A 17,385-nucleotide genomic window follows, 5' to 3' on the forward strand; every position below is an offset into this window, starting at 1 on the left:
AAGAATTCAAAACACCTAAGACCACAATGTGCTACTCAAATGCACTAATATCTTTAAAGCAATGAGCTGAATAGAGAAAAGATTCTAACAAAAAAGCGTCATAAAGGTTAGAAAAGGAAAAGTTATTTACAGACTTGATATATTGCAAGGTTAAATTCTATAAGTTAGAAAACAGCGAGTAATATAAATTTTAGAGGCAACATCTGGTAAGCTCGAGCCGTTGGATTATGCGTACAGCTGAGAAAAGAACGAGCGGGAAAGGTCATGATAGAGCTTCCTAAGCACACGTTAGTGTGTTCAACTTCAACAATGTTGTGAACAAAAGGAGCTTGAATGTTTTGTTTTCACGAACTAAACGTAGATCAGATAACAACTGCTGCAATCACAAACAACACCCATTTTTTTATTTTTCCTCCTCTTGAATTGCTTATGTGCCACAAATTGATTTCCGAAAATAAGAGAAAAGTTTGATGAGAAAATTTGGGTTAGTCTTTTATAATACATGAGATAATACGTGATTATCTTTCTGTTTAAAAGTGTTATTAGGGGAATATAACTCATTGGAATTGTAATCATTATTATTTTTCAAATGTGTATAATCTCCTAATTATAATTCTCATGCAGTTAAGGTAATTTTCCCATATAAGAAGTTACAAGCTGTGTAGCTGGTTGATAATCATGGAATGTTTTAATATTTGTGTAAGAAATTATATATAATTTTGATGTTGTTGTTATTGCTATTGCGTTTGAAAAAAAGTCTGATGTCTGATAAAAGCTATAATTTCTTTAAAGTTATAACTTCTATGAATGTGTATAGTACGTAATTATAACTCAAATGACTTGTGAATATAACTAATATGCAAATATATATTTAGGGTGAAGTGATTAACGAAGAAGCTAAATATTAAGCTTTAGTATCAACACGCATTTGCTCACGAAGAATGAATTAGTGGAGGTGATATAAAGGTTAAGGCCATTGGCAAAATATCTGGATGATTATAGCACCTGTTTATTGTCAAGTCTTAACAGTAAAGTCGAATAACAAAATATTGCTTTATAGATAAGCAATTATTTGAAGGATATTAGAAAGTGATAATAACTGAATATTCTACTCTTAACTCACCATATAAGTCCACTTCTGAGTCATCCGAACGACGTTGCAATACATTCTCGTTGACAACTCGATCTATTGACTCCCGCTCATAATGATTCAGATATGCGATTATGCGGCGTGTATTGGGTATATTGTAAAAAGCATCCAAACGAGCGCACGATAGATACGGACAACAGGTATTCTTCTTCTGCACAACAACACATCCTCTGGGTGGTGGCATTGGCATTTCGGGGCACACTTTCAAACGGCACGTCAACGTTTTTTTGTTACACTGACAGTTAAGACATTTTTCCGTGGTGGGAACAAGCGATTTATCAGCGTACCAAGTGCCGTTGTGGTGACAACCTGTGTAATAAAACAAAAATCACATAAAATCCAGATGATAAATGTTATTTTATGTAAAAAATAAAAAGTTATGAAAAACATCGAAGGTAAACACCGAGAGGCAAGCAACACTGCAATAAGATACTTGCAGTGAGTATCTTAGAGTGGAGTATAGGAAAAAATTAGTATGGAGTACGGTCGCGATCAGAGATACCTGCGCTGCTAAACTTACACATAAATTTAGATGACAATAAAAGATTTAGATAATGACTTTCAAACGGTAAAAAGATTTATTTTCTTAATCGTTGTTCGTTATTGCTGTTGTTGCTGCTGTTGTTGTTGTTGTTGTTGTTGTTGTCGTTGTTGCTGTTGCTGTTGCTCTTCATGTTTCACTACAATTGCAACAATTTGCTTGTAGGTTGATAGCCACGATGTGTCGTTAGTGGTCTTTATGTCGCACTTCAGTTCATGAATCATGAAGATATGCGCTCTATACGCACATCTGAATTTTTCCTTTGTACTTTTATATTCGCCATCGTAGATACTTAGTGGTTAAACAGTTAAATGAAAAGCAATTAAATGAAGTATTTTTCGCTACTTCTGTGGCATTGTTCGTTTTTTATTAATATGCGTTTAATTTTTATGTAAATACTTCTCATGTTAAATAATGTAACATAGTTGTTCCAAAAAGTGCGCACTTGTTTACATTCCCCTGAGATCTGACTACCGTCTGCTGATCACTTTTACTTGACCATAGAATTTTTGGCATTTGGAACGTGGTGGAGCGTATGAAGACTGAAGTTAATGACTTTACGGGCAGAGAGCGTTAACCTTTTCAACAATTAAAAGCCTCAGAGAATGTTTACGATTTACGTGGTGTTATGTGTTTATTGGCTGTGCCACTTAAAATGCTTTTACTTTCCAATTCAATTTGTTTTATCTAATCATCAACAAATAAAAATGCATACGTTAAATCTTATAAAATAAACACAACAACAACAACAACAACAACAACAATATCAAATATGTAATTAAAAAGTAAAATTTACTAAATTTAAATTCTTAGAAATTTACTTCAGATAATTATGCTTAATTGAAAGCTTTTGGGATTGTTCACATTTTATTTCTAATCGTAATTTCTCGCCATATCTAGCTTTCCCTTAATAGAAAATTATTTAATATATATAATTATATACACATAAATAAAAATTTTAGACAACTTTTAAATTTTATTTATAAAGAAACAATTTATTTTATGAGTAAAAATGTTCGAATCTAATATTTTTTATAGGCACCATCAACCTCCATTAAAGTAGATCTGGTGATCTTACTATACGATCTTGTCTCAAATAAAATATTAAAACTTTAATAGAATATGTCATTAGGGGTAATATTGGTAGTTACAGATGTTCCCCAACTCCTCTTAATTGTGTCCTAAGATACTTATGATGGATCTTATATGGCCATTATAATATCACATAATCCCAGTTGGACTGTTGAATCAGAACCATTCTTCGTTAAATCGTCAAATCGTAAAATGTAGTACCAGTTACTAAGTGTAAACAGTATGGCTCCGCTCAATAATAAGAACAGCATTTCTGGAACGTTCCTCTACAACGTAATCTTTGTTATTTCGTCATATAATAGTATATAATATATACTAAATATATATATTAAGTATATATATTTTTAATATAACATAACATGCGGTTTAAGTAGGTCTTTATGCAAACATATGGGTTTGTAATATATTTTACTGAATAGAGTAATAACACCAAAGCCAGATACCGATTCCGTAACATCTTAGTATATTGTCATTTATTTCAGATTGCATTTAGCTTGCATTTAACAATCTTCCGTTACCTTTGGCCATTCTATTTCTAGTTTTTTTGACCAAAACGTAGCGCTTTTGAACAAATGCAGTTAGGGCAAAAATAGAAAAAGATTCGTAAATTATGTTTCGGATTTTGAATACAAAAGAATAAACTCGTTTAATAACCGAAAAACCAGCGGCTATAAAGAGCACAAAGCCAACATATCTATTGATAATCATGGAAATAATTGGAAAGAAGCGAAATGGTAACAGAATTGTGCTGTTTAGGTGAAAGTTAGTACAGAAGAATCAATAGTGAAGCAGATCAACAGCATTTGTTAGAGGGAAAAATACCAACAAAAGTACAAATATTAACCAGAATGATCATTAAAATCAGTTCAGCACCCAAAGTTAAATTGAAATGTCCGCTGCTTTAAAGTGTACACATACAAAAATTAGCAGAAGTTTTGTATACATAAAGATACAATAATGTCAGCCACAGATACAGAAACAACAGAAACAACAGCAGCAACATCAATAATCCCAAGAACAATAAGCATAGAGAAGTCATCAACGAAAGCCTTTCACAATGGAAAATATCTGAGACTAATTTTCAAAAGGGAGTTCATCGCTCACCGCTCACCGCTCAGCGCTCAGCGTTTGGCTTGATTGTGATAATGGCAAAGTGAATGGCTTGGTTCGGTCTGTTTTGGCGCAGTTAGAAATGACAATACCAATACCAACACCAAGATTGGATAGGGCTTAGAACAACTTAAGAATATAAGCACTTAGAAGCTTTGTTAACTTTTACTTCACAAGAACACAAATAAATCCATATTGTTTATTTGCTGAATGTATTGTCGCGATTTAATGATTTTTTACAAATTGTAAAACGATTTAGAATGATTTAGGCGTATTGAGATCACATATGAAAAATATACTCATACATTACATAAACAAGAAACTGTAATAAACGTAAATGATTTACAAATAAAGAAGATAACGTCCAACTAACGTCCATCTTAGATCTCTTGCCGCAAGAAAAGATAGAGGAAAGATGGCAAGATGGCAAGTAGTAAACCTTATTCGACTAAGGTATGAGTTACCAAATTTTCCTAAAACTTATATTCTATAATTATTATTAAACAAAGGATCTAATGTAATAATAATATTGTAATAAATGCCACTTATCAGACCAATCACGTCACCTCCACAAAATCATTATAATATGAGCTAAGTGAATTTAAGTGAAAACTGAATTTTGGTGTGGGCAAGGATTTAGAGTAATTGATAGATGTACATCAGTATATGAAAGGTATAACTAGTATGTGTATATATTTTTGTCTTGATGACATTTTAACACGATGTGATACCTTTCGGATATAATTTTTATTCCTAGATTTTTTAAATCTGAATTCCTATGTCAGCAATGGTTAATCCACATTCGATACTTATGTCAGTTATTACAATTTTTTACTGATCGATACTGATTACCGTCGTTCAATACGTAGTACTTTTGATACTTCTGATAAATTATAATATTTTATAGTTCCGATAATGGGTCGGAACTTTTTTGTGGACTAGGACATAGTACGCTTCTTTCTCCCATAAAAATAAAGGAGAACCAGAATAAAAAGGTTTACTGCGATAAGATACGGGTTTACACAATTCAAATCACTTATTGGTACCTATAACAATAAGAGATACTAGGATTGTATGAACCTATCAAAAGAAAAACTTAGAATCATCACAGGAATCTTAACAGAGCAGTGTAAACTCAAATATCACCCTACGAGACTGCGTTTACTTACGCATGCAAAGTGTAGATTCTGCGAAGGAAATGAGGAATCAGCCACACATGTGCTGTTAGTATGCCCTACGCTAATGCAGATACGGAATCGGCTCCTGGAAATGTATATTCTTACGGAAGAGGCAATAAAACTCTGTAAAGTAGATTCTATACTACTTTTTATTGACGCAACAGTGCTTACTTTAAGCCCAGAAGGGGGCACAATAGACCCGACGGTCGCAGTGCCACAACCCCTAACAATAATAATAATGATAATGGTTAAATAGTCGCATCAATTAATTGTTAAAACTACCTTCAATTGTAAATTAAACAAAATAAATATTCTATGTACATTATACGAACCGTTCAGATACTACTAAATTTTTTACCCTAATAATATTGTCGGTAATTAAATATCAAAGTTATCGAAAACCTTTCATGTTTGTAAAAGGAAAATATTTGCGCTCAATTCATTTACTTTCAGTATAGAGAACTATATCTTGCGAACGAATCAATAGATAATTTAATGAAAAAAGTATTCTAGAATATTAAAATTTACTAAATCTAGGAAATTGGAAGCGTGTCAAAAATGATGACCAATTGATAGGGTTTGCGATGATAGGAATTCGATACACCCACAATGCAAAACCATTCCTGAAAGTACTGATAGTCAAAGTAAAAGTAAAATTCCTGACAAGCAATAAGACGGTCTCAAGCAATGAGACTTCCTTGTGATACCACTTGGAATATATTTTATAAGGTTTTGCATTTTAAGTCAAACCGATTTATTATTTCATGGAAAAACTATGTTCATTGATGAAACCTCTTTCTAAGTAAATGGTTTTATAAATGCGCGAAGTTGTGGCATTTGGAGTGTGCAAACCCATATGTTCTTCTTGAAACACCTTTACATCTATAATGTGACAGTTTCTTTTTGTAAATGAAGACATGGTTACTTCTTTTTTGTGACATTAGTTTGATGACTTTGGCTTGGACAATATAAGTTATGGTTTTAACAAGGTGGATCAGCATGTTTCAGATGTGGTGCCACAATCAATTTACTAAGAGAGAAATTCAAAATAGGTATATAGCGTTTTTTGATCATTCTATAATATATTTCACTTCAATGGTGTCTTTTCCATTATCATTTAAACCACATCTCTTGGCTCTCAATTCAGTCGAAGTGAAAGAATCTACTGACCAAGTTAGTTGCTGTTAATCGCCCTTTGTTGCTGTTCTTCGCAAGTTTAGACATTCTAGACATTAACCATTTTTTTTTTAATGCTTTAAAAAAAATTTTTTTTTTCTAATATTCTTTTATATATAATTTTTGTAGATTATTTGTCTGAATTCATTAAAAATGGTTCAAGTGTGCGATTTGTAATTCTGTTGTCACTTTGTTGTTGTATCTTATGTTGTGCCAAATTCTTTTATTGTGCGATTGTGGGAATTCAATCTGCAATGCACATAAAAGATAGAAAAAAAATTTATGTGAAAAAATTAATAGAAAGAAAAAAATCTTATAAACTGTAACAATGGGAGCAGCAGAGAAACAGATATCTTGAAAATCTTCGCGACTGCAGTCACCGCCATCATCGCCGTCAACGCCGTCATCGCAGTCATCGCAATCATCGCAATCATCGTAGCCATCGTAGCCATCGTAGCCATCGTAGCCATCGTAGTTGTCGTAGTCATCACATAAAGAAGCTCAAATCTAGGACAGAAATTAATTCAGGTAATTATGGTTGAAAGATTATGTTAACTGTCGGGTTAGCATTTCACTGACTTTTGTGCTGTTGAATTACAGATAAACTGTATTATAAAAAATACACCGTGATAAAGGAGTACTCGCTATAATAATAATAATATGGAATTAAAGTAAAGACGAAGTTAGTGCAATAATTGCAATGAAGGACTAAGCGATACCAATCGTTCCGTTGGCCAGAGAAAGTCTTTGGGCAGCTATTGTTGCTGGCTCTACTAATTATTTTTTATTTTTGTTTAATTTTTTGTTTATTGTTCTGTTTGCAACTCAAATGATATCATTACTGCCATTTACTTTTACTTAATTACCACGAGAAATCTTGGAACCATTATTTTATCATTTGACTTAGAATAAGCAATATAAGTAATTGTTAATTCATGAGTTCGGCGCATGTTAGGATCGAAAATAATGAAAAGGCAGAGATATTGGCTATCACAACTTGTGGTCCAGAATGCTTCTGTGAACTGGGAAAGAGAAGCAATCTCCTAATTATTAGAAAAGAAAAACAAAGAAAATCTTGCTACCAAAACCAAACAGGTATACTAAATAATAAATGACTAAGTGACCCTTAGTCGGTATAAGGAAGGTTTTAACTTAACGAAAAATAATTTTAAAATTACATAAAGAAATTGTGAATTGAAACACTTGCTAAAAAAACTGAGAATCGACTCCAGAAGAGAAATAGAGAGAGAGAGAGAGGGAGATTGAAGAGATAGTATGAGGCGAGTCGCTTAAAGTCTTAAGTAGATCTTAAGGCTGCGATGCAATATCACCTTTTTATAATAATAGAGTCTGTTCATAACAATAATACAAAATCATCTAAAAATCTAATAATGGTTTTCAAATTTTACTATAAACCAATACAAAAATCACACACTTTTGGCAGCCGAATCATTTTTTAAACCAATTTAAAACCAAATCCATTCGATTTGCTAATATTTTTTTGCGGCAAAGTAGTATATGTAATTTTTATAGTGATTGTATATAGGTGCACCCTATGTTATTGTTCAATACCTTTGCGGGATAGGGGCTACAATATTTTCGCGGTAAGGCATGCCTGTTGTAAGAGGCAAGTAAAATCCAGCCAGGCGTCGGAGGGCGTGGCTTAAAAGGTCACAAAAACCCTGAGAAGCTTCTGAGTTGTGCCTACTATAAGCCGGCTCTAAGTATACGACCACCATCCCGGGATGGCAACGAGGGACATCTACGAGAGACATCTATGAGAGAGTGGTTAAACAGCTGTGCACTATCGAGGGATACAGGCGTGTGCACTATCTTAAGAGAAGGTAGTTGCGCTAGCGATGGTACATACAACTTCAAAATTATATATCACCATAAAATATATCACCATATAGATTAGGGGAAAAGATCGCTCAAGGAAATATGTACTCAAAACTGTTGACAAATTCCGGTATCTATTAAATCGGAATTGTGCCAAAATGTATTGATTCATTAATTTGATTTATTTGTTGTTTATCTGACACTGACACTTAAAGCTTTAACAGTCCATCTTGTATATTTTATAAGCACAATTGAGCTGTAATCGTAAGCAGAGAAGAGAAGAACTTCATTAAGAGCTCAAAATAGCTTCGTTAATTAATCAGTCAATTTGATGTGCTTGGCACAGTTGACGGCTACTACACATTATTCAGCCGCAAAGGTGGCTGAATAATAATGGCTCAGATAGCGCACCTCAAATCCAACAAATGAAGTCAAATTATTGGATATGTGATGGGGAGCAGTCCACATGCCAGTCCCGCTCGCAGACCACAGACTACGCACAGTAAATTTGACATTCATACAGAATTTAAAATTAGGCGTCTGCTTTGTTATGCTTTGCTAGGCTTTGAGAGAATGAGAAAATGAATAAATTAATGAGATATATTGAACGAATGAAGCATTGAATGAATGGTTGATTAAATGGCAGTTTGTGTAACTGTGAGCTTACCTGTTGATTGTGTGACGAAGGCGTCCAATTGTGCTGGCACAACGCCCAACAGTAGTGCGAGTGCCAAAATGCTGGTGAACCGCCAAAACATGCTGCGGGCGTTCGAATGTGTAAACAAAAAATTCAGCTCTCAGCTTTCAGCTTTCAGCTTTCAACTTTTATCTTTTTTGGGAATATTACTTCTATTTTGTATAGAAGTTTGTGTAGACGTTTTTTTCCGAATCGTTTAATTTAACACAATAGCGTAAAATATGTGAATTTGTGGATTTGTGAGTTTTGTGAAATTGTGTCACTTGGCGAAAGAATTTTTTAGTTACGCATGCGCCGCAGTATATACCTGGCCTGGCCTGGCTAATACTGACTTTGGCTCAGTTATGAAAGTAACTTTCCCAATTGCCGAGAATGTTCCAATTTGTATTGGATTCGTTCTTATTGCGATATTCTAGCTTTACGATTTCTTCTCACAGCCGTTTCTTCGAGCATTTAATTTAAATTCATTCGATTAAATGCCGCCTGAGTTTTCCTTTGAAAAACAAGCATTGTTTCCGCAATTAACTGAAAATAAACAAACAGAATCGTCAGTCAGTCCAATCTTAATAGAAGACAAAAAATGGGAATAAACTGAACAAAATGATTATAACTTTTCTTGGTATTATAGTCATACCGCGCAGAAAGAAAGAAAATACATATTTACAATTCACATCAGAAGAGGAGAGAAAATTGTTCTTTTATTGCGGCGATTAGGAATTTGTCTCATAAACGTTGAAATTATAAGAAAAATAATATTAAAATAACAATGATGCCGCTTAATGAAAATGATTATAGTGATTATATCAAATGTTAATGATTCAAAGCATCCGTTACGTTGTTGCTAGTAGCCAGGAGGCAGTATCACACATCGGGCCAACAACACTGGCCACAGCCGCTGCCAACGTTATTGGCAACAGAAAGCAATGTGCGGTCCGAAGCGGTTAATAACATTAGCCATACGAAATGAAGAAAAAATGATCTACGCTAAACATGAATACATAAATACAAACGGACAGTACATAAATATTCGCAGCTGCGGATACTCGCCCGTCCATTGCATGCACTGAGATTAAATGCTTTTTTATTTTCCTCACCATTTTACCATATTAAACGCGACTAATTGCAGTTGAGTGAGGAAGTGGCGGTGGCTCTCGAAAGCAAATTAAGTGAATAGCGCCACTTTAATGAGGCGAGCGCACGGAGAAGAGCAGAGCCGTTTAACTGTGGGAACAGTAGCGAAACAATTGGACTTTGTAGGAGTCTGTGTTAGATCAGCTCACACGTAACAAGAAATTGTGGAACTATGATTGCATTTATTTATAGATGCACAGTTATAATGACTTTATAGTGGCTGTAGTTTACAGCTGATACATCATTCAGTTATTGCAAAGACTCTTTCTTGAACATCTTCTTTTACAAGCCAAATAAATCTGTTTATATACTGAACATAATTAAGGGTCTTCATAATTTGGAGTGAAGACCAAATATGCATGTACGAAGTATCTTTAGAACGTTCTTTTGGGTTGTTGATATCAATAGTACAGATTATGTATGGAATAGTTTATGTATGGATCCACCCATTTTACACTATTTCTGAAAATTTCAGTAATCTTTCTGTAGATGTGAAGCAAAATATAGTCGGTACATCGGTCCTGCGATAAAGGCTTGTTGGCATAAATGTTGAACTTCAAAAGATACCAAAAAAAAAATTAAAATTGAAAAGTTCAACAGTGTTTAAAGACATCATCTATGTCACCAAACATAGTCACCATAACAGAAAATGACTCGACCTGGAATCACGACGACATGTGCCATTAATCTCTTGAAACCATATGTTGTTCACATCTATATCTTCGAATTAAGGTGAAGCAAATTAGTTTAACATGTCAGGATAGCAAGCTACATTAATTGTTATCATCAAACCAAACTTATCTTAGAAGAAAATTGGTTTAATAATGTCTTCATGGTAAAAAAAAACTTCTTTTAATTTAAAAGAATTATTTTTGGAATCAGATGACTTCATAGTAACAATAGAGCCTAGAAACAATAAATGTATTCTTTCCATACTTTAATAAATATAAATCCTGATAAGCCTAAAAGTTGCATTTAATGCGTCCAGTAATGTTAAGGACTTTATTGATCCTGATAATTCTAAACTGATGATTTTTTGTAAAAAAAATTTCAAAAATCAAAATATCGGTTTTGTTCAATAAGAAAATTATATAGACGTTTGCAATAGTGAAGTTGTGAATAGAGGATAGTGAATAGTTGCAAAGTAGAAGTTATATTAACATTTTATATGTATGATATATCCAATATTACCGAGATTAATTTTTGTTCTTTTCATAATATTATTTTACTTAATGATATAGATATATCCTGATAATTTCACTTGCAGGAGTATAGAATCATTTGCAGTTAATTGTTATTGCTCATTAAAAGATCTTAACACAAATTATTGGGACTTCATGGTGCAATTAATCTTTTGAACTGTCAGGAATTGATTCCCGCTGGCGTCTACCGTAACTGCACAGTCATTGATTGCACTATTAAGAAAATGAGCATTTACAGTGCCTGCCCGGGCAGTAATAGTGATGCTCCGTCACGATTCAGTGTATGAACAGCGAATTTTACTGTTGTTGACAAATGTCGTTCCGACAGCTAAAACTAATAATAATCGCAATGTAAAGGAGCACCTCTGGATGTTGCACGCGAGTGCTGAAGAAGTTAATATGCGTGAAGACGCAAGTGCTGAGGCAGTGGTTTGTGCGTATATAAACAGTTTATCTTATTTTTTACTGCAACGATTATTAATTTAATTTCATTTTCCCAACCGAGTTCGTTCTTGTAGCGGCTACCACTTCTGTTTCGCTTAAAAAGCCTATTACCCTTGATAAGGCACGCATTAACTGTGGGACATTTGCTCATAACGTGATCAGCTGCAATCTAGTTTAGCTGATGAGATGTCATATTAAAATTCCTAATTAAGCTTGACGGAGGTACCTGTCTTGACTTGAAGGTACTGCCGTTGATTGTGTTGATTCTGTAGATTCTGTTGATTCTGTTGATTCTGTTGATTCGGCTGCTCTAAAATGAGTTATTACTAAAAGCGGAAGAAATGCTGTAATTCGTTCATGTTAAAAGTGAATTAGGCACTTGCTCAAAGAGCATTGAAAAACGGAAAAATGAAAATAAAATTATTAAATACACTATTAGTTGTATTAAAAATTGCGAAACTAAAAACTAAAAACTAAAAAATACAGGCAGAAAGATTGCATGATTGAATACAATACAGACAGATCAGTTAAAAAAGTTCAACTGCTTCTTCTAGCTTCTTTTGGGTTAACTAATTGCAAATCCACGATACGCCATTTGCTGGAGTGCTCGAACTGCTACTGCTTAACAGCACTTTTCATAGCAACAGATTGATGGAGCTCTTACTCGTACTGATTACAGGAGTCAGAGTCAGAGTCAGAGTCAGCAGTGTAAATAAAGAATAAGTCAAGCGAATGGCTGGCTAGTGGTACTACTCATTAACGCTCTCATTGCTTGCGGATTGCTAAAGAAAAATCTGTTTCTTATTAATTCATTTACCACACCAAACTGGTATTTAAGTATCTTAACAGTTATTTTTACGTTTTATTTTTATGTACGCATCTCAAGGGTACAAGCTTCAGCATTTGCTATACTACATCATAACTAATTAGTATGCTAAATATTAGTATTCCGATATAATGATGTTGTGAGATTGTACGACGTATGTTTAATTTATGTGCTTTTTATTATTCTATTATTTTTTATTATTACTTTATTAATTTTTTATTATTAAAAATAATTATTTTTAATTATTCAGACTGAATTCAGACTCAAACTGGAGTAGTAAAATATAAAGATACTTCAGGACTTATTAATAGTGTAAATCTATGAGTTTAAGAAGTGGACTTCAATCGAGGACAGAAGGGTGGAGTACTAAATAGAAATAGAAAGATCCCTTTAGACTCGTTAATATTCTTAATTTATGGATTAAGTAGTAGACTTCTATCAAGAATTGAATCATAGGTCTAGTTGCGTTGTATCAATACTCTGTTATTAATAATATATAGTTGCTGACTTAAAAACAATTGAATAAATGCAGTCCTAGAGTGATCATATAACTAACTATCTAATATCTATTACATGTGGTAATAAATAGAATAATTATTGTAGTTTATTTGGTAAGAATATTTGTTTGTTTGCAAATTTAAATTATTATATATCGAGGTTTTCGAACAGTAGTGAACTACAATAACAAAAATTCATGTGATATTATTTGAAATAATAGAACTTTTGGCTGACTATACAGCTGTTTCGACTATTGCCAAATACTCATCATCAGTGGTCTTGGAAATAATTCTTGTATTTAATTATACGTAAATAGTTTTTTGAGATTGCAAGTACAAGAAATCGAATTCGTGCCCTGCCAAATTTAAAGCTCAGAGTCAGCAGTCAGCGCTCCTTAACCAACTGAACCAAAGCCGTACTTAGTTGTTGCATGATTTATATATTCTTTGTTATGTATAGAACCTAATCCATGAACGTAATACTGAGAAAGTCATGCTAATGTTACTCCACGATTCGCACGGGCTCAGTTGGACATGTTTTTTAATAGCTCAGCAATTGTTACGGTTTAATATCCCTTATCTTTCTATATTCTAATGTTCAAGTTCACTTAATAATACTAATTGCAAATGAAAAAAGTTGTGCAGGAGAATAATTTCATTATTTTATTAGCATACCAAGACTTGATAGCAAAATGATGATGATATTTCAATGTTGAAGAGTAAAGTTTTCAGTATCAGATCTTGTGGCGAGTATTGAAGAATAAATTACAATACAGAAAAGTTTATTTATCTATAAATCGACACAGATATATATAATTGTCTGTACGCTGTATGCTTTTAGCTCGAAGTTGTCCAATCATAATTGATTGTTGCAGAAATCTCAGTGGATTCAGTCATGATCTGGATATAATCACTTTTTTCTCGTGCAGTGTTAATTTACTGCCATAAAATGTAATTGCAGAAATCACAACTTCACTTAAGTATTCACTAAATAACCCATTTTGCAACGTTTCCATTTGAAAACTAGGTTCATTCGGAAAAAAATACTGAAATTTATAAAAAGAATGTCTGTAATTTTTTTTGTAATTTTTCAAATTGTCTACTTAAACGGCTCGCTTTGAGCTCGTAAAATTGAGGCAAGCAGAGAATCCAACTCAAGTTGAATTCATTTCCGCTGTCATTTGAGCATGTCCGATTTCTAAATGATATATCTACGCCCTAACAAGTTAGCATTTCCTCTGTAGACTCGCAGACCTGTGCAGCGATGCAATGGATACAATGTAATCCTTAATAATTCAATGCCTTCAATAATGCAGACACTATTGCAACATGCCACAATGCCACAATGCAGCACGAAATTAAAAAAAAAAACAAGATAATAGTAGGAAGAAAGGATGAGTTGAAGAAAGAGCAAAAGAACAAAAGAGCAAAAAAAAGAACAAGAAAATTGGATCAAATTTATCAAGATGAGAGTTGGTTGCATCAATGAACTGAACGCGCAATGTAATCATTGGAGATTAGTCTCTGTGGCAAAGAGCATACAATTAAAAAAACAACATTAAAGAAACAACAAAAACAATAAGAAAACAATTGAAGGATGTTAAAGCCATGCCAAGCGAGAGATGCCTGAAGGTAACTATAAGTGGAGAAAAATAAAAGAGAAGTGCAAACAATGCGCACATTCAGCTGGACGGACAAGTATGAAATCGAGACAGACAAGTCATGCATACTGGCATACTGACATATGGCGGCATATGCAGAGTGCAGTGTGCAGTGTGCAGTGTGCGGTGTGTGGTGTGCAGTATGCGCTTTATAGTACGATATGAATACACACGTTTTTCTTCAATCATGTTTGGCATGAAGATTACTCTAGAAAATTGCTTCAACAACTGAGGTTACTTAATGGCAATTACGAGTGCTCCTCTCTTCGGTCACCCTGCGGCTGCCCTTTCGAATATAGTTCCAAGTAATAGTGTAAACCATGCCGGCTATTTATGCGAATCTGGAGTGGCTCATAGCATTTCCAATTGAAATTTGTCCTTTGTGCGTTGCTTATAATTCATAGTTTAATATACAATAAATATTTAATGGCACGTTCCGCTGATCGGTTGAAGAGTGTATTTGTCTTCTTTACAAGCCATTGACGTTTTCTGTGCTGTAAATGATTGAAGTTGATTTTTATAAACTTTTTATGTAGTCGAATTATATCAAAGTTAGTGCAGTATTCCTCATAGCATAAGAGATTTCATAAGTTTTAAATTATTTTGAAGAAATTTTCGAAGTAAGTTGCATATATCAGTATTGTTAGATATTAGGTGCATACTTGACTTGAATCCTAAGTTGATACTAGAATCTGTACTAAATCACTGTGTCTGTGTGTCTGTGTGTCACTGTGTCGATCAATGATAGCTTTCTTGATAGCATTTAGGTTCCTGTATACATTTAGCTGCCGAGAAAAGTAGGAGACCAACTTAATAATCTGTATTATTATATTAGGCATGTATTTTAAATAATCGTTACAGATAGAGAGGGACTGTGATTTGGTGGACTACTATATAAGTTAGTTTGAACTAACACCTTGATAACCATATGTCCAAAATTTTTTGGCTACAAACAAAGATAACTATATCTGAATCTACATTCTGTGTATTCACACCCGTTTAGATAACTAGATAACCGTCAAGACCTTAGCACTCAAAACTCTATCATAAATCATGTTCTGCAATAGTGATCCTAGAGTTGACTGTAATAGTACTCCTGAGGTTAAAAAGCGAGAACAATTAATTATGCACTATGCAGACTGAGCCAATATTTTCATTAAGATGAAATCAAATTGCCTGGACACCGTTCATACTATATTGAAGTAGGTTATTTCTTTTTATATGTTGAGTTGGTGCTGAAAGGTGAATAAAACATCTATGGTCGTTAAACATTCAAAATTTATAATTCTTCATAAAGATTTGCAATACAAGATAATACAATTCTATGTATAGAAATCTTGTAGATTGGGTTTTAAGACAATTTGAAATGAATCTATTATTTTATGGCAAAATCATATATACCATATAACAAAGCTAAATTGTTTTATTTGGAGTAAAGAAACCTCACATGTTGACCAAATATTATATCGATAAAAATGACTACTTTGGTACGTTTGGTAATAATAATATTCTATAAATAAGTACAAGTTACATGAATCATTATCTAAAAATCTCTTTATTATTGTATATTTATTTTGTAATTTAATCCTGTAATATATTGGTGTTCTCTAACCCTTTCTAGAGCGTTAGATTTGTAGTACATCTGTTTATTCATTTACAATATATTTTATAACTATTGTTATGAAAAGCAAATCTATTAAAAGAGATGAAGACAGAATTTCAAATATATCGGCGTCCAATGCTTTAAGAATTGCTGGTTTGTCGGCATTAACCAATGACTTAACATAATCCCATAAAAAATAATCGTGGGGCCAGCTAACAGAAGTATTTCTGGAAAAAAAGTTGTTTCCAAATTGATTTTGCAATAAATCGATTGATGTTAGAACCTAGAAATTGTTGACGATAATTAAATCAGCGTGGCTCGATAGCGCTCGTCAGTAACCGTAATGGCAGCTTCTTCTTCATTTCAAAAGAAATAAGGACCGACGATACCGCCAGCGTGTAAACTGCACCAAAAAGACAATTTTAATGGATCTAATGGTGATTCGTTAACGACTTGAAGATTATATTCGCTCCATATATGGCAATTTTGCTTACTGACGTAGCCATTATGTTGATTATAAAATGGATGAAATCCTCTATGAATTTAGCGAGCAGATTTATTTTTTTGGAAGTAAATTTCTACAATTCGGAAACGTTGTTCTGGGGTTAAACAATTCATAATGAATTGCCAAACCTTACTGAACAATAATGTCAACACAATTTGACATTCTCTATCACACCATATCAATATCAATAGTTATCGATGAGAACTATCGATGTTCTCATGGTGCTAAAAGGCACTCGATTTTGCTTTATTTCCTATTCAAAAATGGGAGTCTCCCGCCTTAGAACATAACTGCCTGCGTGTGACTTAATCATTTAACTATCTTAAGAAGTAATTTTATGTTTCAAATGATGTCCGTATGTATCTGCAATGTCAACCTAGAAAGAAAACCTTGTATCAGTACCCAACACTAATTTGGCACTTTCTTAAGTAGTTTGGAAAGTCTTAATGATTCGAACAATAGAATAAACTCAGAATTGTTTGCCCAGCAAAAGCCTCAACGTAAATTTGCTGGTGTTTTGCACGAGGTATTCGTAGTCTTCCATGATATTGATTGCATTCATAATGGATGAGAGTTTCATTGTCAATTATAACTGCGAGCGAATACACCCGTGTACGCGTGTGTGCGCTCATCCATTTTGCATGAGCGGATGCATCGGAATTGAGTTGGCAAGGCTTGGCACTCATGGCGTCGTGTAGTCTCTCAGCCAGCAACGACATGAATGCCAATGGCA

The 17,385-nt window shown here is 33.5% G+C and overlaps 1 protein-coding gene across 1 annotated transcript in view; it reads right to left on the reverse strand.

Annotated features, from left to right (window-relative positions):
* LOC119687243 (mucin-5AC) overlaps positions 1-17,385 on the reverse strand; it is a 32,821-nt gene that overhangs the window by 5,523 nt on the left and 9,913 nt on the right. Inside the window, exons 2-3 of the mRNA XM_038101503.1 lie at positions 8,754-9,308; positions 1,124-1,459 (exon numbers count right to left, since the gene is read on the reverse strand). Coding sequence (XP_037957431.1) covers positions 1,124-1,459; positions 8,754-8,844 — 427 coding nt within the window. The 5' untranslated portion in view covers positions 8,845-9,308. The remainder of the gene's footprint in view (positions 1-1,123; positions 1,460-8,753; positions 9,309-17,385) is intronic.

This window comes from Teleopsis dalmanni, chromosome X (genome assembly GCF_002237135.1).
Source record: "Teleopsis dalmanni isolate 2A chromosome X, ASM223713v2, whole genome shotgun sequence".
Lineage (NCBI taxonomy): Eukaryota > Metazoa > Arthropoda > Insecta > Diptera > Diopsidae > Teleopsis > Teleopsis dalmanni.